A 25,824-nucleotide genomic window follows, 5' to 3' on the forward strand; every position below is an offset into this window, starting at 1 on the left:
GGGCAAGTTCCCGCCCCGACTGGGTCTCCAAGAGCCCATTGGTTGTCGGAGAGCGAGTCTCAGAACACCCCTCCAGCTCGGAGCCCGAGCCGGGCCAGGAGCCCACCCGGCCGCGCTAGTCCGGGGCCCGGCAGCCGACTGCGGGCGCCCCGCGGTGCAGGCCCGGCCAATCAGCGGCCGCGGGGCGGGCAGGGTGGTGGCGCCGCGCGCGCTGAGCCGAGCTCAAAGCAGAGGCGCCACGGCCGTCCCGGAGCGGACCATGCCACGCTCACCCGTGCACGTCCTGCTGCTGCTTCTGCTGCTGCCACCGCCAGCCCCGGGCCTCGCGCTCCGCGGCGCGGGCGGCCGGAGCCCCGAGTGCGGTCCGTGCCGGCCGGAGCGCTGCCCCGAGCCCGCGCGCTGCCCCGCGCCCAGCATCCCGGCGCGCGACGAGTGCGGCTGCTGCGCGCGCTGCCTGGGCGCCGAGGGCGCCAGCTGCGGGGGCCGGGCCGGCGCGCGCTGCGGCCCCGGGCTGGTGTGCGCGAGCCGCGCCGCGGGGGCCGCGCCCGAGGGCACTGGGCTCTGCGTGTGCGCGCAGCGCGGCGCCGTCTGCGGCTCCGACGGCCGCTCGTACCCCAGCGTTTGCGCGCTGCGCCTGCGCGCCCGGCAGGCGCCCCGCGCGCACCCCGGCCACCTGCACAAGGCGCGGGACGGCCCCTGCGAATTTGGTGAGTCCGGCTTCTGCCCTGCACTAGTGGGGCGGGTGAAGAAAGAGGGGCCCCGACCCTCTGGGCTGTGGGGTGAAGGATCCCCCCACCCCCGCACCGCGATGGACAGCACTGCCTGGCCCTCAGTTTTCCCTCTGGGTCAGTTTTTCCTTACCTGGCCAGTTACTTAAGGAGACCGTGGCAGGAACCCACATCCTGTACTCCTTACCAAGCCCATGGAAACAGCAGCCACCGAGCCGGTAGTAATTTTGATGAACCTGCTGTCCTTTTTGGTACTTAAGTACTTGGCAATACAGTTATTTGCAGGCCTGACTTGTTTGCCTCCAGGAGACTGGGAGTTTGGGGAGCAGGATGTTCCCACTGGGTCCAAGTCCCCCTGGGGTCTGGCCTTGGATCTGGCCCGGAGGTAGGTTGTTTGAATGAAGAGGGAGGGCAGATGGAGATGCTGGAGCAGGAGGAGCTGGAGCTCCAGCCTGGGACTCAGGAGTCAGGAGATCAGAGCACCAGGACTCAGTGAGTGTAGGGTGGGGCCCTGCTGGGAGTCTTGAGGAAGCTCCCACCCAACACAGGTAAGACCTTGGGAGACCTAAGCTCTGAAAAGATTATGGTGCCATCAGGGGCAGACCCAGGTTTTGTGAGGCTAAGGCTTATAAAATTTAGAGCCTCCAACTCTAAGTAAGAGAAAATGATTAACTGCTTGCCTAGAAACATAAGCTTCATTCACATCATAATAAAACCATCTATGGGTGCCGCCTTTGCTCACCCTCTATATGTAATTTTTTAAAAAATCAAACAGAAATAAACCAAAATATCAGTATAGGGATGCCCAGCAAAGCACCCTGCTGGCGCATTAGGTTTTGGAAAAATGCCCCTTGTCTAGGCTGCCTAGAGGAAGCAGTGGAGAGTTGTAGGTGAGCTTGTGGCAGGGAAGTCCCAAGGAGCCCCAGCTTGGGGTTCTGGCTTGGGACTGGAGACCAAGTCCAGACCTAAATATTTTAGTCAGTGTAATGACTTCAGCTCCAACAAGGAACCTTCTTGGGGGTGGGGGATAGCCTTTTTCAGCCTTGGGAAATTTCTAGTATTTCCCCCCAAGCATCCCACTCAAGTCCAGGAGACCCAGCGGGTTGTTGGAAATGAGGCAAGAAGGCCCCTGTTCCTAGAAACTTGGAAATAATGTGCTGCCCATTGAGGGGTCTGAGGCAGCCCACAGAGCACAGGAAAGTCACCGATGGCTGTTCCTGGTTCAGGCTCCCCGTGGAGAAGAGAGCTGGCTGGTGCTTCCCTGGCTGTGGCCTTGGGCTGGTCCCTTCCAGGGGCTGTGTCAAGCCCCTGCGGGAGCCACTGTTGAGATCCCTCCACTTCAAACCTTTGTTTCTGCCCTGTGGCATTTAAACAGTCCTGTCTCCTTCCTTCTCCTTCCTGTCACCCGTTTTTACGATCTGCTTTCCTCAGCAGTTAATTCACAGGCAGGTCTCTTTGTTTCCAGACAGGTAACAGTTTCACTTCACATGCAGGAGACATGAGAAATGCTGACCAGGTCCCCAGACTATAACTGGTGCTGATGGTCTCAGATGATTCCTCCCTGGGCTGGTGTTCTCTTCCTAAGAGAGAGCTGCCTTGAAGGCATTTAGACCAAATCTGCTATTATGCAGAGGAGACTGAGACCCATGGGGCAGGGGACTCATCCAGGGTGACCAGCAAAGCCTGACTAGCTTCCAGGTCCCCGGCACCCTGTTCATACTGTTTCAGGACAGGACTTGATAGTGTTAAGTCTGGCAGGTGGTGGTTGCCATGGTTTCCAGAGTGCGGCCAGATGGCAGATGGAAGCCCTATACCCCTAATTCATTGAAAATTACCAAATGACAAGTAAATGTGACAGCCTCTCCACTCTGATCTGTGGGCTCTGAGCCCACCCCAGGCACAGGCCCCGGGAGTAAAGATGTTCACGGGGCCAAACAGAGGCAATTCAGAAGCTGCTTTTAATGATGCCATTAGTGACAGGCGTCGGGCCTCCCCAGAATTTAGCTCTCCTTCCCTACCAGCAGTTGTGTCATCGGCCACTCTCCAGGCCCCGGCACTGTTTCCCCATGGAGTTTTGTCCTGAAATGTTTGTGTGGCCCCTGCCCTTGTGTCCTGGTGAAGCATGAAGGTGCGGATGGGGGATCTTTTCCAGCTAGGGAAGGCAGCACCTCATTCTGTGCTGCCCTCAAGCCATCCTTTATTCAGATGACTCAGTGGGAGCACTTTTTAACAATGCCCCTTGGGACCTCACTTGAATGGAAATAGACTGAGTCAGAGCAGCAGCTGTTCTGCTTCAATATTGGTAATAAAATCACCCCTCCCCAGACCTCGCCTACGCCTTCAGTAAGGGAGCACCTGACTTTAACGGCATGAGGCCTCCGTAAATATTTATTAGGTTCCGCAGTGTGGGAAGCGTTCTTACCCATGCCTCGGAGGGGCACTTGGAAACAGTTTTCAGGCTTAAATTCTGACCTTTCCTTCTACTCTCTGAAACGCCCCAAAATGCTAATAATGAGAGTAATCCTTTGAACAACACACGTACTGAAGATGCACTGTGCTCCCACATAAGAATAATTCTTTGCTGGTGGAAATCACGTTTGCATTCCATCTTCTTCCTATATTTTTACAACTGCCCTGGCCAGGTCTCACTCCCATTTAATAGAAGGGCAGACTGAGGTAGGCAGAAGAGAATTTCCTGGAGCCACATGGCTAGTTCCCAGCTGAGGTGGGGCTCCAGCCTGAGTTTTCCTGGCTCTTTTCAGGTGGGGCCATGCACCTCTAGCCTGCTGGCAACCTGATTAGGAAGGTGCTGCAAGTTGGCTACCCTTGAAGCTTGAAGGTTTCTCAGTCTGAATCCACCTTCCTTTTGCCCCCGCAGGGCTTGTTGCTGGTTCCTCTGTGTAGCACCAGGTGATGGCTCCTGAGAGGAACTGGGATGGCCTCACAGAAGGGGAGACATCTGAGAGGAGCCTTGAAGGATGCGTAGAAAATTCCGGGATTGAGAGTGGGGGTGGGGGGATGGGGAGGCACAGCACGCACCAAGGCAAGGAGGCGGGGGACCCTGGGGCGAGGTGTGAACGGCGGGCCCGCAGACAGTACCCAGTGGGATGGCCGCGGAGGAGACGAGGCCCAGAGGCGTCCGGGGCAGGTGCACGGCCGGCCTTGAGTGCCACGCTGCGGGTGACACTTCACTGTGTGCTGAGTTATTAGTTCCATTTCTCAACAGTAAGGTGGCACAGCGTTGTTGTTGTTGCTGTTATCGTTACTTTAAAAGGCTGCTTTGGGGGCCTTCCCTAGAGGTCCCGTGGTTAGGACTCCATGCTAACACTGCAGGCGGCATGGGTTCGGTCCCTGGTCAGGGAACTAAGATCCTGCATGCCACACAGCGCGGCCAAGAATAAATAAAATAAAAGGCTGCTTTGTTCCACGTATGCACCCTGACCGTTTGCTAGCATTGGGAGGAGGTCGGGATCCTGTAGACAGGTTGAGGTCGTGTTTTGAGTACTGCAGTAGATAGGAACGGGGTCCTGTGCCAATGCCCAGTAGGGCACTGAGCCCCCGAAGCTTCCGTGAGCTCTCGAGATCCGAAATCTTAGGAAATTCGCCTCGGTTGAAATTCCAGCTGCACTTAGAAACCTCAGTCTGTGCGAGGCATGTGTTACCAGGGAACCAGGAGAGGCAGCGCATGCCACGTTGTGAGAGGGACAAAGAAGGGGGGCCTCGTGCGCAGAAGCCTTTCATGCCGAGGGAGGAGGCTCGAGGCGCAGGCTGCAGGGAGCCGGATTAAGCTGTTTCTGGTTCCACATCGTAACGTGACTATTAGCATCAATTATCAGGGCTGTTCAGTGCATTGATCATTAAACTCTTTGGTTGTGTGCTTTTTTTCGTAGGAGTAGATGGGTTCCTGGGGGATGACTTTTGATGTTCTTTCTTTCCCGAGCGCCATTAACGTTAAAGAGGTCTCAGAGGCATTAGTGAAAACCTGTCATTGCAGCCATCAAGGACATACTCAGTTGACGGGGTGGGGGGACAGATCACCACACACCATAGTAATAACATCGATCCCTTTCATTTGTGTAGATCCACACGGTTAACAACCCAGTCGCATCCATTCTCTCCTTTCACCCTGGAGGAGCTGGGGCCACAGTCATTATTCTCATTTGCAGATGAGGACATTGTTAGCAACTTGCCCCGTGGTTGGCAACCAGACCCCCAGGCATTTGAGTTTCCCTTGGTGCTATTTTGCCCACCCCCAGTGCCCACCTGGGTGATGATTCTGTTACCTGATGGGTGGGTTTATGCCATCCCAGCATTCCAGGGCTGTTGCTGGCATGAGCAGAAGGAAGCAGGTGTTTGGCAAGGAAGAACTAGGGAGACGAAGCTGGCACATTCACAGACTGCGCCAACCAGGCACCTTCCTCCCTCCTGAAAGCCACATGGCTCTTGCCAGAGGCAGGTAGGAAGGAGAGCCCTGGCTCTTGCACGAGTGTGGCAGCTCAGGCAGCAGTAAAGTGAGAGGCTGTACCCCACGGGCTCACCGGAGTGAAGGCTATGGGCCCCGGCCTCTGGAGCCTCCAGGCAGGGCCCACCGATAGGCCCACTTGCCAGAGGCCAATAGAGGGCCTCGAGCAGGCAAGGCACCTTTGAGGAGACTGCCCTTGGGGTAGCACAACCTGTGGAGTCCTCAGGTGTCTCCGTGGAAGCCTTTTACAGTTGGCAAGAGGTCTTGTAACTGCCCTCACAACAGCCTGTGGGGAGGGCAGTGGGAAGAGAATGGACTCCTGTGCCCATTTTAAAGAAGAAGAAACTGGAGGGTCTTCCCTGGTGGTCCAGTGGTAAAGAATCCGCCTTCCAGTGCAGGGGACGCAGGTTCAATTTGTGGTCAGGGAACTAAGATCCCACATGCCGGGGGGCAACTAAGCCTGTGCCGCAGGTACTGAGCTCTCAGGCCTCAATGAGAGAGCCCACGTGCCACAAAGTGCAGAGCCCATGTGCCACAACTAGAGAGAGAAAACCTGCACACCACAGCCAGAAAGAAGCCCTCAGGCCACCACTAGAGAGAAGCCCATGCAACGCAATGAAGAGCCCACACGCCTCAACAAAGATCCCACGTGCTGCAACTAAGACCCAACTTAGCCAAAAGAAAAAAGGAAGGAAGGAAGGAAGGAAGAAAGAAAGAAAGAGAAAAAGAAAGGGGAAAAGAAAGAAACTGGAGTGTGTCAGACACAGGATTGAACCTGAGTTCCTCTTGCCTGTGGTTGTCAGACGTGGAGGGCCCCAGCACCACACTCAGATGAGCCCTTGGGGACAGTAAGACTGGGGATGTCCTGACAGGGTTGAGAACACATCGCTCATTTAATGGTAGCTTCACAAGAGCTGTTCCCTGGGGTGATATAGAGAGAGTTTCATTTCTGTGCAGAAAAGAGTAAACTTAGCAGACCTGGACTGTTATCCTTAGAAAGTCCTGCTGGTGAGGCTGACCCTTGGCTGGTGTCTGAGACTTTGGGTGTGGGGAGGCTTCCCACCATTTCCAGAACGGATGAGAGTAGCTCACTGTGTCTGAACCGTACAGTATTATGCTGCACACCTGCCTTACTTCTGGGAGTCTGAAATTTTGGTACGTAGTAGGCAGACGGTGCTTAGGGGGCGGGCCCCCAAGAAAAACCCTGGGCCCTGAGTGTCTAGTGAGCTTTCCTGGTACAGGGCATGTCACATGTGTTGTCACAAGTCGTTGCTGGGGAGTTGGGTGCATCCTTTGTGACTCCACTGGGAGAGACTCCTGAAAGTGTGCTCCTGGTTTCCTGGGTCTTTGCCCCAGGAGCCTCTTTTCCCTTTGTTGATTTGGTTTGTCTCCTTTTGTGGTAGTAAATCCCAGCTGTGAGTAAACTCTGCCGAGTCCTTGTAGCAAATCATTGATCCTGGGACTGTTTTGGGGGCCCCTAACACAATCCCTAAGGAACTCTTTTTTAATTCTGGAATGGAGTCCATATGGCTAACAAATGTTTCACTTTAAAAATCCATATGGAATTAGCAGAATCAAGGTGCCTGGGTTTGCATCCTCACTCCTCCAGGTGCGTCACCTTTCTGAGCCTTGGGTTTCTCATCTGTAAAGTGGGTCTAAAAGCGCTTACTTCACAGGGATGGTGTGAGGATGAAAGGAGTAGCACACATGGAAGTGTCATCTCAAAAGAAGGCAGGATGGTGGGACAGAGCTCAGAGCTGGACCCCTGGGCTCTTAGCCTCGCCCTGCTCTTTAGGGCTGAGTAACCCTGGCTAGCTCCCCCAGCTGGCAGCTGGGGAGATTGCTGGAAGGATAGAATGGCTTAGCCCTGTAAGCAGATGGGTGGTATTATTACCATAATTACTATCAGGATAATGCTGACTGATTGTAAAGAGCTATTATGGATAAAAATATTTTAAATTTAAAATCAGATATGTTAAAATTAAGAACAGATTAGGCAGCAGGAGGAAATTTTTTGAGATAACTGAACAATGCTGTATCTTGGGTATGGTGGTGGTTACATGGCATGTGCACTTGTCAAAACTTGGAACTGTACACCAGAAGGAATGAGTGTACTGTATGTACATTTAAAAATAAATCAAAATTTGAATGTCACTTTATCACCATAAGCAGGGGCTCTTTTGGAAAAGAAGTGCTATTTTCTGCCTTGAAATTAGTGGCAAGGGCAGTATTTCCGAGAGAGTCTTTCTTAATTGTAGTTATGGAAAGAGAGGGAAATGCAAGGAGAGAGAAAGATGAAATGTGATTTACTGACTTATTCATTTAGGCCTGAAAGGGACTGATGAAATCTCATTTAAAATTTATGACTCTACATGAACGAAAGTAAAACATGTTGACTGAGTGTCCCTTTGGAATCTATTGAGGGCTTTGGAATAAGATGCAGTTCTGATTGTTCCCACAGTGAGCCATTTGAGGGCTGGTTTGGGCTCCGGGGGATGTGATGCTGGCAGGAGGATGTGAATAAATTAGACTTCCTTTGTCGTCCGTTGCAGATGGGGCTCTGCCAGAGAGCAGAGCTGCTGTGGTTCTTTGTGGCTGTCCGCAGGTGGCTGGGGCACGTCAGGCAATGTTAGAAGCCTAGAACCTTGGTTCATTCGGGGGACTGGCTACACTCGGGGTTGTAGGTCGAGGTGTGGTGCTTGAAGGGCATTCCGTTGGTCACAGCCGAAGGATTGAGCTGATCAGGTTGAGGGGGAAGAAAGCAGCCTGGGGGTGAGGAGGGCAGGGTCTGTATTCAACTCACTGGAGGCCTTGAGGCACCCAGGGTGCTGTGGGGCTCCTGAGGGCAGCCCTGAGATCCACAGGTGGGCGTTACAGGAGGCTGGTTTTCGCTCCAGGTGAGGACAAGCTTTCTTACCAGCAGAGCTAGATGAAAGGACCTGGCTCCATAGGTAGTGAGCTCTCCATCACTGGAGGTATGCAAGTGGAGGCTAGATGAGCACATCACAGACAGTCAGGCACATGTTCTTGGGGAGTTGGGCCCCTCCAGTTTGAGGCTCCATAGCTCTAAGACACTTTCCCAGAGATTTTTTTGGCACCAGTTTGACAGGGTCTGCTTCCCAGTCTGTCTGGAGGGGCCAGACCAGTCTCATTTCTGCACCCTTTCACTCCTTCCCTCTGTGCTCTTCCTCCAGCCTTCTGCCTCTCTCCCTTTGTTCTCCTTTTTCACTGCAGCCCCACGAGGTGGGCAAGGGCCCTTTCCTTCTCCAAGGCTGGCCTGTGGAGGGCCTCAGGGATGTCCGTGAGTCACCAGGCGAGCCCCCAGAAGTCGTGGTCTCTGCGGTCTGATGGCCCGAGGATGACTGTGTTTGCTGTGTTATTTGTCATGTGTTTCTTCGCAGAGTCATCTGTTTAACAGGCCCGCCCTGCCCCCCACTTGCATGTTGTGTTCACGTAAACCCTCACATTCGCACTCATCACATGGTAAGATCAGCTCAACAGCCCTGTGAAGCAGGGGGTATTATCACCATCTTAAGACAGCAAACCTGAGCACAGAGTGCTCACCTCGCCAGGTTTCCACATTGCACCTCATGCAATGTGACCCCATGAGCCCAGCTGCGAGGGTGGGCCGGTGAGACCAGGTGAAGCACCTGCACTGCGAGGCAGGCTGGGATTCAGCAGGTCAAAGGGGGCAGATGCCCTGGTCCTGGACTAGGACACGCCCCCAGGCCCCCAGGATGGGGAGCCGGGGGTGCACCTCACATAGAGAGAAGGCAGGGCAGGGCAGGCAGGTACACGGAGGGCCAGAGGGAGGGCCTAAAGGCTGAGGCAGCTGGACTTGGTTCTTAGTCCCAGTGTAAGCAGAGCAGGAGCCAGGCACAGGGAGAAGCGCAGAGTGTGAAGTATCAGCTAAGAATGTCTAACTCAAATGCCACATGCTTTCCCGTCCCACCCAGCAAGCGCACAGCCTCCCTGTCCTTTCTGTAACTTTTGGCAGCCTAAGCCCACATTCCCTGATTTACCTTTCTCGGGGCAGCGAGGCTCAGTGGCTCAGTGTCCATGTCTGCAGTTCTGCCCTCGGGGAGGGGGATGGGGAGGTGTGTGGAGCTTGAACTGTGGGGGGTCTCAGCAGGGGCTGAGGGCAGCTGTTCTTCATGGCGTTATTCTTTGAAACGCCCTCCATGCGGAAGGAGAAAAGCCCATCTGTTAGAAGGCTGCCGTGAGAGGAGTGACACCAGCCCCTCCCAGAGCCTGCCGCCCTGTCGTGTAGCTGAGCTGTGAGCAGATGGCAGCTGGGGTCCTGGAAGGGGTCCTGGGAGGGAGTGTGATGAGACCAGAGACAGACGACGTGCTGGGTGACTTTGAGAAGTCACCTTTCCTCTCTGGATCCCTGTTTTCCTCTTGGTAGAACAACGGCGAGGAAGGAAGAAACATGTAGGCACCCTTCCACGTCTGAGAAAACTCCCTTCTGTGATTCCTTGCACACGAGTGTGCCCTTTCTGTGGGCAGCTCTCATCTGCCTCAACATGCTCTCTGCAGGCAGGGGACCTTAGCGGTAGGGGGCTTGACAGGGTCAAGGTTGTCTTCCCTTGTCTTCTCCTCTCAGCTCCTGTGGTCATCACTCCACCCCAGAGTGTTCACAACGTCACCGGGGCACAGGTGTACCTGTCCTGTGAGGTGAGGGCTGTGCCTACCCCAGTCGTCACGTGGAGGAAGGTATTTATATCCAAGAACTTCTCTGTGTGTGGCAGCGGGTGACGGGTGGGGGGGGTGGTGGAGGTATAAATGTTTTTAAAGTGTGTTCGTGTGTTTATTTTCATACGTGAATTGGAGGATTTAAAAAAAGCCTTACATCTCACTCTTCTGCCTCCAGATTTATGCCTCAAAACTTTTACCCCAAAGCTCTCCCCAGAGAAGGAGTGTTGCCATTTGTTCCCTCTGCGGCTTAGCTGTCCAGGAAGTATTTATCTAGCCTAGGTCAGCTGTGAAGCTGTGATGGAGTTAGAGCTTCCTTCACGGGATCTGGGTTTTAGAAATATTTGGCTGGTGGAAGATGACCCAATCCTAGTCCAAAACTAGATCTTCCTGCAGCTCAGTTTTTGAGAGACTGGCATGGGTCACAGCATATCTTGTCCCCTGGTCTCCACAGCCCTGAGAAGGGCAATGAAATTCTGATAGTGATGGTGTCTACACCATTGCTTTCCAGCAGGGGGCGCTGTCCATACATACATTCAGGCTTAGGAAGCAACTGACATTTAATAAGAGATACTAGGGTCTCAGCCTTCAAGTCAGCAGGAAGATGAATACAGTGAGGATGTATGTGGGATGGTTCTTATCCAGAAATGCTTTTTCTAAACCACTCCTGGTTTTTCTGTCCTCTGTAGGTCACACGGTCGCCTGAGGGCACCCAGGTGCTGGAGGACCTGCCTGGGGATCACATCAATATAGCTGTCCAGGTGCAAGGCGGCCCTTCTGACCATGCAGCCATGGCCTGGGTTTTGGTGAGTATCTCATTTTTTTAGGACTATTGGCTATTATTGACTGGCCCTTATAAAGCACCTTTTATATTTCTATAACATGTTACACCTTTTCAAGCCTTCTTATCCATTTCTCCTCGGACCCTACAGTCACTGAGAGGAAAGCAGGGCAGTTAGTATAACCCCTGAGAGCAGAAGTGATCTTCAGTGATAGGCAGAATGACGGCCCCAGAACGATATCTATGTCCTAATCCCTCGGACGGGTGGACATGTTATATGGCAAGAGGGGAATAAGGCTGCAGATGGAGTTAAGGCTGTTAATCAGCTGACTTTAACACATTTATCCTGGGTTACCTGGGTTGACCCCGTGTAATCACAAGAGTCCTTTAAATGTGGAAGAGGGAGGAGAGAGAGCCAGAGAGATGGCAGTGTCAGAAGATGTGAACTACTGTTGCTGGCTTTGAAGATGCTAGAGGGGGCCACAGGCCAAGGACTGCAGGCAGCCTCGAGAATGCTTCTCTCAGGGCTTCTAGGAAGAAGGCGACCCTGCTGATGCCTTGACTTTAGCCCACTTGGACTTCTGGCCCCAAGAACTGTAGATGATAAATTTGTGTTGTCTTCAGCCATTAAGCGCGTGGTCATTTGTAACAGCAGCCATAGGAAACGAATATACTTGCCCGAGACCACGTGGCTGGTGAAGGGGGAGGGTGGCACATTCGTGTCCTCCTGCAGGGCTCTGCTCTGCCGTGTGCAGCAGTTGGCTGAGCTGCGGGAATGCCCTGCGTCTGAGAGGGCGATGAAGTGACGAGATGGGGGCCCATGTGGGGTTAGTCGCTCTACCTCTCTGAGCTTCAGCGTCTGCAGCCATGAAAAGGGGGCTTTGGACAGGACCGTGTGCCGTGACCCTAAGGCCTGTGACTTACCTGTGAGTCTCTTGTAATGGGAGGGTAATGGTGCTCCCCCTGCAGCCACGATGGGATCAAAATGAGATGCGGTGCAGAAACCCTCTCCAGTCTGTAGGGACTCACAGTTGAGAGAGCTGTTATGAGGAGAGAAGTAAGAGAGGAGGGAGCTGCTGTGGATCTGCTCTGCAGGGGCCTGCGACGGGCTCTTGAGGGTGTCCTCCTCATTCCACCCCCATCTCTGCCAGGTTTGGTGACTTCTCCACCCAGCTCAGAGACTCAGAGTGCCACTGGGTCCACGGCTGTTTCAAGTCAAGCGTATTCCCCTACTTGATTACAAGGAGAGGCGGGGGAAGGTTATCTCTGGTGCTATTTTATAAAGGCTGCCTCCATCGGGAGAACTCGTGGGCCATTCTGTGGTCAGTCGAATTTTGTTCTTTTAATTGGCAGTATTTTCTTTAGAATCTATACCTGTCACCTTCCATAAAAGGACCAAGTAGGTCACAGTAAAAGGCAGGAATGCAGACAAAACATGAAAATGAGAGCCAGGATAGAGAGGGTACTGAGAAGGAAGTTTAACTCCTTCTTGGCAGCCAAGGCAAGAAGAGAAATAGAGGGTGAGCTCTGTCTTATTTTGAAAAGGAGTAAGTGTTCAGAATCATTAAGGACTAAATAAGTGATTTTGCTGTGCCATATATGACTGTATAAACTTGCCTGTTTAACTTCTAGATCAACCCTCTGAGGAAGGAAGACGAGGGGCTGTACCAGTGCCATTCAGCCAACACGGTGGGGGAGGCCCAGTCGCACGGCACAGTGACGGTGGTAGATCGGAGTCAGTACAGAGCCCTCCGCTTCCCGGCTCCAGATGGCCACATGTGATGGGGTAGTGTGCGTGTTCCAAGTCACCTGCAGTATTTGTACACCTCTGTCACAGGAGATTGAGATGAGTTATAAGATGCATAATAAATAAGAAGAAAAATACATGAATCAAGGAAATCAGAGGAATGCAAACCAAGACTAGGAACATATTACAATTGGCAGGTGGACTCTGTGGTATGTTCTACACACGTTATTACACTGGGCTTCCCACTAGCATGCAAAGTCCAGAGCTGTGAGTGTTATGGGTGTCCATCAGGTGAAAAAGACTACCTATTTTTTTCTTTTTTTTCTTTTTTTCTTTTTCTTTTCTTTTAAGATTACCAATTTTTTTCTGTTTCTGAGGCTGAATGGAATATTTCCTCCAAGTCTGCCCAGTGAGGGTGCTAGGAGAGCAGACATGGCACACATGTGAAACATGCCCACAAAGAAGACAGTCTGAGGTTCATGGGTCTGTTCCCAGGTTCTTCCTTGTCTGTAGCTCTGCAAATAGTTAGAGCTTCTAGAAACAGAGAGGAAAACGTAAGGTGTAAAATCATCAAATAGGAATTCATTTAGGAGATGGCTCTTAAAGTTGCCCTCCTGATACTTAACTTTTAGTTTTTTATGTATGTATGTAGTTATATATATGTGTCAAAAAGTCAATATCAAGACTTTTTGTCCTGTGTATGCTTATGTATACACACAAATGTACTTATGTGTGTATATATGTTTCACATTTTAAATATACGTATAACTTTTAAGTATATATATTTATATTTTAAAAACAGAAATGATACCAGGCTGTGAATATAGTCTATTACAGATGAGTTTTCAAAAGGGGTCACAAAAAGCCATGGAATGTGAAGACCATCGCCACCACCCAGTTCTTGAGTTCCCTCTACAACGTGCAAGATTGGCCGGCTCTTGCTTGCATACCCCCAAGGACAGAGGGCTTACAACCACTAAACAACTGTCTGTGGATTTTTCCAGTAGTTGGAAGTTCTTCCTCATATTAAGCTGGAATCTGCCTCCCTGAAATGCCCACCCATTGGTCTTATATGTACTTCTTGGACCCCACAGGCACCGTGGCTCCCCACCAGCACCACTCCTGACTGGGGGGAGATTTAGAGTTAGGGTCATTTCCCTGCCTTCCATCTAACACATAGTTGGTTATGACAGAGCCGGCTTCTGTTTTCTAATTCTTTTCCCTCATTTCTTTTAGGTTCTCAGAAACATTGATCACAGGATTACGGAAAAATCAAGTCATGAATCGTTTTGCTTTGTGAAGAATTGGAAAAACTGTGTTTGTAGATGACGCCTTTTGTATGTTTTTAAAAATTAGATGCAAACTAGATTCACATGCAGATGTAGTTTTTAGCAGGGCAAACATTGGGAAAACAGACTGCATGTAGTCTTTTTATACTTTTGAAATGAATAGCTCTGTGAGAATTCTTTTTTTAACTTCTCTTTCCAAGGGAAGATCGCGTAGGTATATTTGTAATTCTAAAGGGCTGGACTGAGGCATGTGTCAGCTGTCACTCTTTACCTCATTTGTCTAGGGCTGAGTAGTGGAGCTCTGTGACTTACATAGTTTGTATTGTAGGAGGTAGGGGGAGGGTCCTGCTGTCCTCTGCCTGACCTCTAACTTTCTGCGTGACCTGGGTAGGTCCCTCCCTCTCTGGGCCTTGGTCTCTTCAGCTGTGAATGTGGTATTTGGACTGCATGTTACCCATGTCCCTTCAACCACTGCCATCCTGGAGTAAGATGATCCTATGGAAAAAATATGGGAAGTGTAGTCTTAGCATTCTTTTAAAAATGATACTCCCTCAAAAGCAAATGTCATTGCTTCATGTGAGGGTGTGGACAGCTGCTATAGCTCGTCTGTTCCTACCCTTTTCCCATTTTAAAAAGATTTAATCCTAAATGGAACACTTAACCAGAATCAGGGGCCTCGTGGCTAGGCATTTGAGGATTAAGACGTCCACTTATTAACAAGCCCAGCATTCTCTAACCAAACAGGCAGTGGTGACCTGACTTTTGGACATCAAATTGTAAAAATGGGGTCAATTTCTCTCTCTGGGCTGTGGAATTAGAGTGTAGTAGAATACATTTTACTTAGAGATGTTTTGACCTTACCCAGAAATAAAGCTTTCTTTCTTTTCTTTTAATCAAGAAAGAAAGCAGGTGAATATTTACTATTTGGGCTAAAAAAATAGATCCCCTAGGTGACTGAAATTTTTTAAAATCAGAATCGGGATCTCACATGTGAATAGTTGTTAAATTTCATGAAACACTTTTCTGTCTGTGTGGTCACTTCCCATCTCTGGGGTAGCAGGCAGGATGAGCTTTAATGTCCCTCCCCCTTTACAGGTGAAGAAACCAGGCTCCGAGACTAAAGCGCTTGCCTGAGGTCTAAAAGCCTCTGAGAAGGACTAGAGCTAGGGGTGCCTGGTCCTCTTTGGCACCTTTCCACTCCATGATGCTGCTTCTCAGAACAGTCTCGTAACTATGGAAAGGAAGATGCTGCCAGTTCCACAGCTTTCAGGGATTCTCCTCAAGGTCCATCTCAACTTTTTTTTTTTTTTGGCTACGCCGTGTGATATGTGGGATCTTAGTTCCAAAACCAGGGATCAAACCCACAGACCCTGCATTGGGAGTACGAAGTTGTAACCACTCAATCCCCATCTCAACTTTTAAAGTAACTCTCACGATACTCACATTGGGCATTGCATTTTGGAGTCCTTTCTGGAATTGCATTTTCTGCCTTCAAGCCTGGCTGTTCCACATCTGAAATGTTGGGGTGGCATCACCCTAACATACACAGTAGGAGACTGGCCCGGGAGTCCAGAAACATGAGGTCCATTTGGGAATTTGTCCCTATTTTGCTGGGTGACCCTGGGCAAGTCCCCTTCATTTTCTGGACATCGATTTCCTCATTTGAATAAGAAGGCAATGAAACTAGATGGGTGGTTTTCAAACTTTAAAACATTGGAATAAAGTCAGGATAGAAACTGATCAAAAGGGAAGCTGTCCTTGTCTGTTGGAGGTCGGGCCTTTCAGGGGGAAACTGCTCACATTCCCTCCCTACTTGCGCCCCCCCCCCCCCCGCCCCGACAACAGTGATTTCCGTATCCAAGTCTGCAGTTAATTCCTCTGTGATGTGAGTAGTTGGGAGATGGCTTGGGAAGACAGAGAAACTGTGTTGAAGGAATAGGAAAATGTAGAGAAGGTAGCAGAACAACATCATGCATCTGCTAATAAGCACATCTGGCACAATCAGTGGAATCACCTCAGATTTGCCCAGTCAAAATTGGAGAGCTGGATGAGGACCCAGAGAGCAGGCGGATGGAGCCCCGAGTGACAGGGCTGAGCGTCAAGACTGCAGGAGGCTGGGTTCTGCATCATAATGATGTACAAAAAATAATAATAAATGTGACACTGTCTGAAGTTGTCACCAAAACCAAAAAGGCAGATTAGCATGATTGTTCAACCTAATAATTTTTCAACCGTGGGAGCCCCAAGATCTCTCAGAGGCTAAGTGAACGTGTGCTGTGGCTGTTATCAGTTGGAAACATGATGTCCTCAGAGTCTGTGTCTTCTACCTATTTTCATAGATGTGATGATGTCACATGACCCCTGCACTCTGAAAATAAATGTTTTTAAGGACAGGCTTTGTGGTCTGTGTTCTTGGAACGCTGCTGTAGTTGGGTCCCGGTCCCGCTGATATTTCTCTATCATCCCTTATGCATCCTGCCCTTTTTTTGCTTGCCCACATCAGCGACTTTCATCTGAATCCTCCTTACCTCTCGCACCTGGGCTGTGGTTACAGTCCTACATGGTCACCTTGCTTGCAATTTTTAACCAGCCCTAACTAATCATCTACTGCCAACCTGATCCTTCTAACTCCCTCTGAACTGGTGTTTCCCACTGTATAAGCATTCTACTGTTTAATTCATTCACTTAGATCTGCTCTCTCTTACCTCCCACAATCACACAGAATAGCATTCTCCAGAGGTCAGAAGGGTGCAGACACTGGCAATATGAAGGTGCATGGGACTTGGGCCCTGCACTCAGGTGAGATTTGCGTGGGGATGAGTGGGACAAGGTTGCCACCCTGCCCCGCAGCACAAGGTGTCTGCTTTGTGAGCAGAGGAGGGAGAGAGCAAGGAAAACTTCCTGGAAGAAGAGCCATCTGAGCTGGGGATTGAAGTGAGTGTAGGAGATTCCTGGCTAGGGAAGTAGCATGCAAAGGAGCAGAGGTGAAGAAGTGCAGTGTGGTTTGTGCACAGGGAGTAGTGACCAGTGGTGGCTGAGAGCTCTAGCGGCAGGTAGAGGGGTAGTTTTGGGCCACAACCCTAACTGCCATCAGAAGAGGTTGGACTTGATGCTATAAGAGGTGGGCCTGAATCTCAGTCTTCTGTTGTCAACCGGGTTATAACTGGGCTTGAGGAAGGTAATCCAAAAGCTAGTGTTCAATCCCAAAGGTACCCACTTTCCCACCTTAAACAAAAAAGGGTGGTTTTCAGTCAAAATGGATTTTTCCTTCAAGTTTTAGGGTGAAACTAATCCTATGTCTTTAAAAAAACACTACCCTCCCATCTCCTCCAGAGATGGATGACGCAGGAAAAATTAATAAGGGTGAGCAAACCAGCTGACAGTGAACAGTCTCCTCTAATGAATTTCCTCATCCCCAGCCTTTGCCGGGGCCTCTTGAACATTAAATCAGAGAACGATTATTATGTGATATTTTAATTAATTAGGGGAAACTAAAGTGGCCTGGTGTCTGCAGCTGAATAATGCATTCAGAATGTGCGGAGCCCATCATCCAGGGCAGAACGGACAGACCTGCCCACGCGCGGCTCAAGCCGACGCCTCTCTCCTGGAGCGGGAGCTTTCTTACGGTCAGCGCTGCCCGAGTGCAGCCTTGACTGCACCTGTGTCTCCTTTCACTGTGGCTGTCTCTTCATTATCCTAAATCTCCCCCGTGATATTAGGGAGTGGTTGGATGTTGGGGGAAGAGTAAAAGTCATTATTACTAGGGAATGGGGTGGTGGGGATGGGGAAGAGAAGCCTCTCATCTCCAGTGGTAACTCCACCCATCACACCCACCTGCAGAGCGCCTACTGGGCACCAGGCACTGATGCTCAGTGCTGAGGGATCTACTGCTGCTCACAGTCCCCAGAGCCGCAGCCCTGGCGCAGAGAGCTGGACCTGTCTCTGCTACTGAAGGTGCTGCAGTCATCCCTCAGGTAGAATGGGCATTAGCTTTGGAGTTGGAGGACCTGGAACCAAGGTCAAACTGTGCCATGGTCTGTGGGTCTGGGACACTTCCCTCTGTTATAGGAGCCTTCATTTCCTCATCAATCCAGGGAGGTCAGCATCACTGCCCTGTCCTGCTGCTCTGAGGATCCCATGCATGAATGGATATGCCCTGTCCACTCTCTAGGGGATACTGAGGGCCGTGTGCCTGGTGGCAAGGATGCAGGGAGACAGATCAAACATGCTGGGGGTCTGTGGGAGACATAGTCCAGTGGGACAGAAAATCAGACTGATTTCACTATACATATGTTAACTAACAAGAGGGCAAGACTAAAGGAAGGGTGGGTGCTATGAGCTCAAGGAGCCAGAGATAGCTTGATTGAGATGCTCAGAGAAAACATCCTAGAGGAGGTGGGTCCCCAGCAGGGCTCCAAGAAAATGGGCTGGATTTGGAGAGGAAAGAAGGAAAGAGAAAGAAACAGCATGAGCAAGACTGGAAAGTAGGAGTGAACAGCCCACAAGAGGATTAAACTTTAAAAGCATCTTTGTAAGAAACACTCGAACCATTGCGCACATCCGTAAAGAGGTGATATGTGTGCCAGGGCAAGCTGTCCTCCGAAACCTGAGGACAACATGGAAGTGCCCCCATAACTACGATTCCCACCTTCCTTTGCACCTCAGCTGGGTCTGGTGGTTTTTGCCAGTGGCTGTGTATGGAAGCAGTATCATCAAGATCAAGCTATCCTTGCCCTCCCTGCAATCTCTTGTCAACACAGCAGACCCAGTGATCCTTTTAAAACATGTCCACACCAATGCCAGGGCCTTAAGAAGTAGCTGTGCCTTTCCCATACTTTCTTCCCCATCTACCAGGGAACACAAGGTCTCTAAGGCCCCAAGCAGCAGGTTTTCACCTGGGCCCCTGGACCCATAGGAATTCTACAGATAGCTTCATGGGGTCCATGAGCCCCTTGAAAGAATGCCAAATTTTGTGTGAATGTGCATGTGTGCATTTTTTCCTGGTGAAAAAAATTAGCTTTCATTGGCATCTCAAAGGAATTCATAACATAAAAGTGGTTAAGAACCTTTGTAGACAGTGGAGCCACAAGATGGAAGGAACCTGTGTCTCTGAATCTCCACGTGGAGGACAAGTGCTGATTAACCACACCTGCATTAGATTATTTATCTAATAAGCAAGAAATAAAGCACTGCTGTGCCGAATCCTGAAAGCTTGGGGCTTTATTTGTTGTGGCAGCTAATGTTACCCCGACACATGTGGGAAGAGCATTTGGTTGGGGGCAGGAGACCTGTAATCCAGGCCATGCTCTGACACCACTGAGTTCCTTGCCCTTGGACAGTCACTTGGCCCACTCTGGTTAAGTGAATGGGGAGGCTGCGGGCTCTCAAAGGCCCTCACAATGTGCCTTCCTGCTTTCCTTCCAAGGTCTAGGATTAATGCACAGATCACCAGGGCTCGGGGAGATTAAGCCATGCTCTCGGCACACAGCAGTCTGGCTTCTGCCCCAATCTGTTCACACAACCTGCCCTTACCAAGGTCTCCAGGGACCACCACGGCTTCAGCCTCCTCTCACTTGCTCTCTTGGAAGCACTTGATTCCGCCCATGGTGCCCTCCCTTTCGGGCGGTCCTTAGCGTCTTGATTCCTCCCTCCCAGGTATCCTCCCACTCCTCTTGCTTCCCCTTAGCACCTTTCATAAAATTTTCATTCTCCACCCACCCACTGATGACAGTATCATCAAGATCAAGCTATCTTTGCCCTCCCTGCAATCTGTTGTCAACACAGCTGACCCAGTGATCCTTTTAAAATATGTCAGATCATGTCACAGCTATTTCCCTCCTGATTCCTTCATCTTTCAGAGTAAAGGCCCCAATCTGCAGTGATCTTCAAAGCTCTAACCATCTGCCCCTCCACCAGCCCTAACTTTTCTCTGTCCTCGTCTCTCCCCATGGCTTGCTCCAGCTCCCTGGCCTCCTTGTGTTCCCTGGACCCCTCTGCCCACCCCACCCCCCGCCAGATGTGCTTCAGCCTCAGGACCTTTGTACCTGCCATTTCCATACCTCTTTCAGTCCTCTGTCATCTCTTCAGTGAGACCTTTGTTAAGTGATGGACCTCTTCAGATGGTCTATAACTTATTGAAGATAACAATTCCTACCCCACCCCACCCACATTCTCTATTCCCCTTCCAAGCAGGACCTTTCTCCATAATAACCCTAACCATCTGACAGACTAAATATTTCATTTATTTTGCTTATGGTCAGTCTCTCCCTGGTGGGGAGGATGTGCAAGGCTTTTGTTTAGTTCCCTGATGTATCCTCAGCACCTACAATACTATCCAGCACATAGTCAGCACTCAGTAAGGTGTGCTGAATAAACAAACTCACTACCTTGTCCTCAGACCTGCTCCTCCAGCTAGGTTCCCTTTCCCAGTGGGGGCACCACCACCCACTTGGTTATCCCAGCCAGGAACTCAGGGTCACCCTAACTTCCGCTCTCCTCTTGGAAGCAGTCTGCCACCACACCCTGAAGCCCACCTCTTGGCTTCCAGGATCTCCCAGCCATGTTCACACCTGGTTCAGGTCAGCATCCCTGGCATAGGCAGCAGTGTCCTCAGTGCCTCCCACTCCAAGCTGACCCCTCAACCTATCCCGCACATTGAAGCAGAGCCAGCTTTAGGAAACAGAATATGACCCCATCACTTTCCTTTGAAACCCTCATGGTTGGTCATGTGGCCTTCCTCACCAGGGGTAAAGTCCCTTTCCCATCCAGCCCCTGCCTCCTCCCAGGTCTCTCCCTTCCTTACACCATTCCTTGCACCCTCCAGGCTTTCTCACAGACTTCATGCCCTTCCCTCTCCCCGGAACATCCTTCCTGCATCCCTCTGTCAGGTTATCTCCTTCTCATCCTGCAGAATCCCATGCTCCTCCCACTGGTCCTTTCCCTTGGGCTGAGCTGGGTGCAGAAGACAGAATCAGAAGCTCTGAGCTTGAGTTCTGGCTCCACTCACTAGCTGAACATGCCTGGGCTTCCATGTTTACCTATCAAACGTGGAATGATAACAGGTGCTTTGAGGGTAATCAGAAGCATTACCTGATATAACAAACATCCTTGTAGATGCCTTACCAACATTGTGGGTGCTTAATATTATTTCTTTCTGTGATCTTACAGCCTCTGCACGTCTACTTACCACAGCACTTCTCACCCTTGTTCTGTAATTATCCCCCTGCCAGACCCTGAGCCCCTGCAGGACAGGGACAGCCTCATTCAATTCTGTTTCCCCACCACCTGCCTAGAGCCAGCACCTCAGCCTTCAAATTAATTGACGAAGTGGCCACCAGAGGTCACCCTCACACCCAGAATACAACCAGCCCAACTTGAATTTCTTAAATGGCCTGGAACCTGGGTGATGGAGCAGCAGCCCTGATGGCTCCAGCAAAGAGGCTGGGTGTCTGGGATTGTTTGGCATTGCTGTGGGCTCTCCTGGCTTCGGGGTTTGATTAGATGTGCACTCAGTTTGCCTCCCCCTCCCCTGTCTCCTGGACCCAACTGCAACGTGTGTGTTGCTCAAAGCGGGGCATCCCCACACCAAGCACTTCTCAGACACAAGCAGGGAGTAGAATTCAACTCAATTCTGACACTATCTACCCAGAGACAGTGTCAGATCCCATTCAGGGGTCAGTTCTACTGGACTGTTGCCCCACCCCACACCCGCCGCTTCAGATGCCTGTCACACGTCCAGGTTGTCACCTGTGCTGCTGACAAGGCCCAAAAGTTACCTCATTAACATAACAAAAACACCTTTGTCACTCTCATCACTCAGGACATTCCAAGGGTTTTAGGAGTTGTGCCAGAAATGGACGAAAACCAAATATGTATTTCTTACAAATCGCAGTATCACACCTCCCTTCTGGCCCATAGCGTAGGCACGTGGCAAGATGACTCCAAATGAGCTGCATACAAAACCTCTCAGCTTCCCTTTCCTCAACTGAAAAAAGGGTAACCCCACTGCCTACGTGATAGGATTATTGTGAGACGTCAAAGGCATGTAAGGCATAGCGACTGACAAACTAAGCGCTGGGTGTAAGTTTGTTGAATGGGTGGATGCCCCGGAATTGCAACGTCTATGACCAAGTGAAGTCCTGCACGCAGCATCTACACTTAGTGACGATGCCTAGTTCAACCTCCCTGCTCACAGCTCCCCTCATCCAGAGCAATGGTGATGAGAACAGAGGGACTGCGAGGGCTGAGCTGATTGGGAATCTGACCTGACTTCTCAGTCTCAGAATTTCAGGGACTGAAATGAGGGACCTAGAGGACGATCCTTCCCCAGTCCCACCCCCCAAACGGGGACATCTTCTACAAAACTCCTCTTTGGTTTAGAAGTATTGGGAAGCACATGAGGAATGAACTTGTTAAAATATTGAGATGTTGCATGTTAATCACGAGAGGGCCACCCGCCCACTCACTGGTTTCCCCACTTCTCAAGAAACTTTCACTACGGTACAAAGCGTCAATAGCCGCCAAGAGAAACTGGTAAAAGGTGCACTTTGGGGGGCAGTCAGGGTCACCCCAGCCTTAGACAAATGGCATAGAAAGGAGATCTAGGAAGGGGAGATGAGGGGACCAAACAGACCCTGAATCCTCAGGAAGCCGTTTCAGGCCAACTCCAAGGTAAGACTCTGAACAACATCATCTCAATGCCTAGGTGAGGTAATAGGGTGTTAAAGAGATGACGGGGCGGGGGGTGCGTTCCCAAGGCTGAGCGGACCTAAAACATAGCGGGTTGTGAGCAGCAGGGTCCAGGAAGATGGAAGACAAGGAGAGAGAGGATCAGCACTCTGTTTCTGTGTGGGGGTTTGGCTGACTTGCGTTCACACCCATCATTTGGGGGATGGAGTCGTAAGACTAACAACAAACTGAGCTGTCATGTTTGAAATTCCCCAAACCCTACCACGTCAGAATGGCCCTGATGCTGAGCTCGGCTTGAGGGCTGGTGTGTTTTGGTGAGGGCTGGAGGGACAATGCCAGCGGAAGCCTTGAAATGAGACCTGAAATAGACTGGCTCTAGGCAGGACCCAGCACTTTTCTCTGTGGGTCTTAAAGTTGCACTTTATCACCCAGGTGAGAGAAAACAAAATCAAAACTAGAAATATTCTGGAGGGGACTTTTGACGATCAGGGCCTCTTCCATCCCCAAGACTCTGTAAAATGTTCAGCAGCAAGAGAACATTGATACAAAATTGATTTGCAAACAGAATGTGTACGTTTATTTTAATTTTTAACTGAAATTAATTCACATATCATAAAATTCACCCTTTTAAAGTATGTAATTCCGTGTGTTTTAGTATATTCACAAAGTTGTACAACCATCATCACTAATTCCAGAACATTTCAAAACCTCCCCCCAAAAATCCTATACCCATTAGCAGTTATTCCCCATTTCCTCCTCCCTCAGCCCCTGGTAATCACTAATATACTTTCTGTCTCTATGGACTTGCTTATTCTGGATATTTCATATAAATGGAATCATACAATATGTGGCCTTGTACGTCTGGTTTCTTTCACTTAACATAACGGTTTCAAGGTTCATCCACGTTGTAGCATGTGTCAGTACTTCTTTCCTTTTCAAGGCTGAACAGTATAAGAGATATTCCATAGAAACATTTTGTTTATCCACTCATTAGCTGATGGACATTAAGGCTGTCTGAGCTTAAGTGAACGGTTATATAAATGCATTTTCTGTCCACCGCTCCCCTTGAATTAAGGACAATCAGTAGCAAAATGAAGCAAAGTAAGCAAGCCAACCAGCCAGCAACGGATACTTAGAAAAGCAAAAGCACCCGTGATTTCTAGGGTATGTCACTGAAGAATGGGGCCAAGACAATAGGGTCTAGTTTAAAACTCCTAATGCCTTCCAATCCCACGTCTGAGGTAAGTCTAGCCACTAAGACATCAATTAATCCACTGGGAAGTCCTTGGATCAGCAAGAAGAACTAACAGCCATGGTCTGGATCAGTGGTCTTTAATCTGTCTTTCAGAGACTCCCAAGGTTTCATGGAAGTAACACATGGCCACCAAGGGGGCTGGAGTGCGGGTGGATAGGGCTCTGAGCCCAGCCCCCATCCCTGCTTTAACTAGAGCAGTTCTCATTTTAATTGCTTTATTTTTTGAGGTTCCCTCTAAGAGTTCATCTGAAACAAATAAAGGGGGTCCATGGCTAAAAAGTGTTTGGCAACAACTGGTAGGTGGTTGTGGCATCCTTGGACTAGAGTTGGCACTCCTTGGTAGCCGTTCTTAAGAGTTCTTCTGAGGAACCTTGATGGTGACTGTTGTCACCTCTGTGTAGGCCTTAAGCCCATCCTCCCCCAGCTCCCTCCCGTTGCTAGATTCCTTAAAGCCTCCGAAAGGCATGTGGCAGGTGACATTGTTGTAGGTATTTGCCCACACTGTCCCAGCTTGGAGCGCCTGTGTGAAGTACATGGCTTTATCCAGGTCCTGGGTGAACACAGCGGCAGCCAAGCCGTACCTGATGTTGTTGGCCCTCTCGATCACCTCCTTGATCTTCTTGAACTTAAACAGAGGCTGCACAGGCCCGAAGATCTCCTCCTTGGCAATCCTCATGTCATCCTGCACACCACCAAGGACTGTGGGCTTGATGAAGAAGCCTCGCTCTCCGAAACGCTCCCCACCGCAGAGAAGCTTTGCCCTCTCCTTCTGGCCAAGCTGGATGTAGCCCAGGATTTGTTCAAATTGTTCCTTGTCCACCTGGGGCCCCTGCTGGGTGTCCAGCTCTAAGGGGTTCCCAACTTTCCTCTGCTTAGTTTTTTCCACGGTCTGCTCGAGAAACTCATCATAGATGGATTCTTCAATGAAAGTCCGGGAACTGGCACAGCAGCACTGGCTCATGTTGAATAAAAGGGCTTCATGGCACTGCCTCCACGGCATGGTCCACATCTGCATCAGCCAGCATGATGCTCGGGCTCTTCCCCCCCAGCTCTAGGGTGACTCTCTTGAGGTTGGAATCGCCAGCTGCCTTCTGAATCAGGTGGCCCACCTCGGTGGAGCCCGTGAAAGCAACTTTGTCAATATCTGTGTGATGGGCAATGGCGGCTCCTGCTGTTGGGCCATAGCCTGTGATGATGTTCACCACCCCAGGGGGAAAGCCCGCCTCTTTGTTGAGGGAGGCCAAGTACAGGGCAGAAAGGGGGGTCTGCTCTGCCACCTTCATGACCACAGCGTTGCCCGTAGCAAGTGCTGGGGCAAGCTTCTAACCCTGCATGACCAAGGGGAAGTTCCACAGGATTATCTGGCCACAGACGCCAACAGGCTCGTGCCGGGTGAAGCAGAAATGCTCACCATCCATGGGGATGGTCTTGCCATGTCATTTGTCAGCCCAGCCAGCAAAGTACTGGTACACCTTGACGACACCATCCAGGTCCAAGACGTAAGACTCCTGGAAAGGCTTCCCATTGTCCAGGGTCTCCAGTGAGGCCAAGTAGACACAATCCCATTCCACTAGGTCGGCCAGGTGGTTCAGCAGCCCTCCCTGCTCCGAGGCATCCATCCGGCGCCGTGGAGACCCCAGTTGGAAGGCCTCACAGGCTGCTTTCACTGCCCGATCCAGGTCAGCCCGGTCCCCTTCAGCCACGTGGCCGATGACCTCCCCCGTGGTAGGGTTGACTGTTGGGAAGGTCTTCTTGCTGACTGCATCTTGCCACTCGTTGATGAACAGCTGGTTGTAGCGGATGCCTGGGTTCAGGATGGGGCTGGGGAGGGCAGCTGCTGAAGAGTACGGGGCAGCTGGACCATGCAGGCAAAACAGCCGGGGCAGCAGGAAGTGCAGCATGCTGAGTACTCTGAAGAGGGACAGGAGCCAAGGTGAACGGGAAGAGGGAAGCAGGGGGCCCCAAAGCCCCATCAGCTCAGGTGTTCCAAGATTCTAGCATAAAGGGGTGTCATCGCTGAAAACCTGGATCATAAGGGCTACAAAAGCCCTGAAGAACTCTCTGGTCCAACTCTGTCATGTCTGATCTAGCCTCTGGCTCACTCCTTCACCTCTTCTGGGTCTTCACTCAAATGTCACCTTCTTAGTAAGGGCTTCCCTGGCCACACTTTAGAAAATTG

General features: G+C 50.7%; 2 protein-coding genes across 2 annotated transcripts; one reads left to right on the top strand and one right to left on the bottom strand.

Annotated features, from left to right (window-relative positions):
* The first annotated feature begins 259 nt into the window (after positions 1-259).
* IGFBPL1 (insulin like growth factor binding protein like 1) lies at positions 260-12,448 on the top strand. Its single transcript, XM_057725310.1, has 4 exons — positions 260-707; positions 9,797-9,906; positions 10,575-10,691; positions 12,299-12,448. Exons 1-4 carry the CDS (start codon positions 260-262, stop codon positions 12,446-12,448), a joined length of 825 nt encoding a protein of 274 aa, XP_057581293.1.
* An 11,546-nt stretch (positions 12,449-23,994) lies between these two features.
* On the bottom strand, positions 23,995-25,546 carry ALDH1B1 (aldehyde dehydrogenase 1 family member B1). The gene is given in 2 exon segments (XM_057723265.1): positions 23,995-24,633; positions 24,635-25,546. Coding segments are annotated over 2 exon segments (1,551 nt in total).
* Between the last annotated feature and the right edge of the window lie 278 nt (positions 25,547-25,824).

Source organism: Hippopotamus amphibius, chromosome 2 (genome assembly GCF_030028045.1).
Source record: "Hippopotamus amphibius kiboko isolate mHipAmp2 chromosome 2, mHipAmp2.hap2, whole genome shotgun sequence".
NCBI lineage: Eukaryota > Metazoa > Chordata > Mammalia > Artiodactyla > Hippopotamidae > Hippopotamus > Hippopotamus amphibius.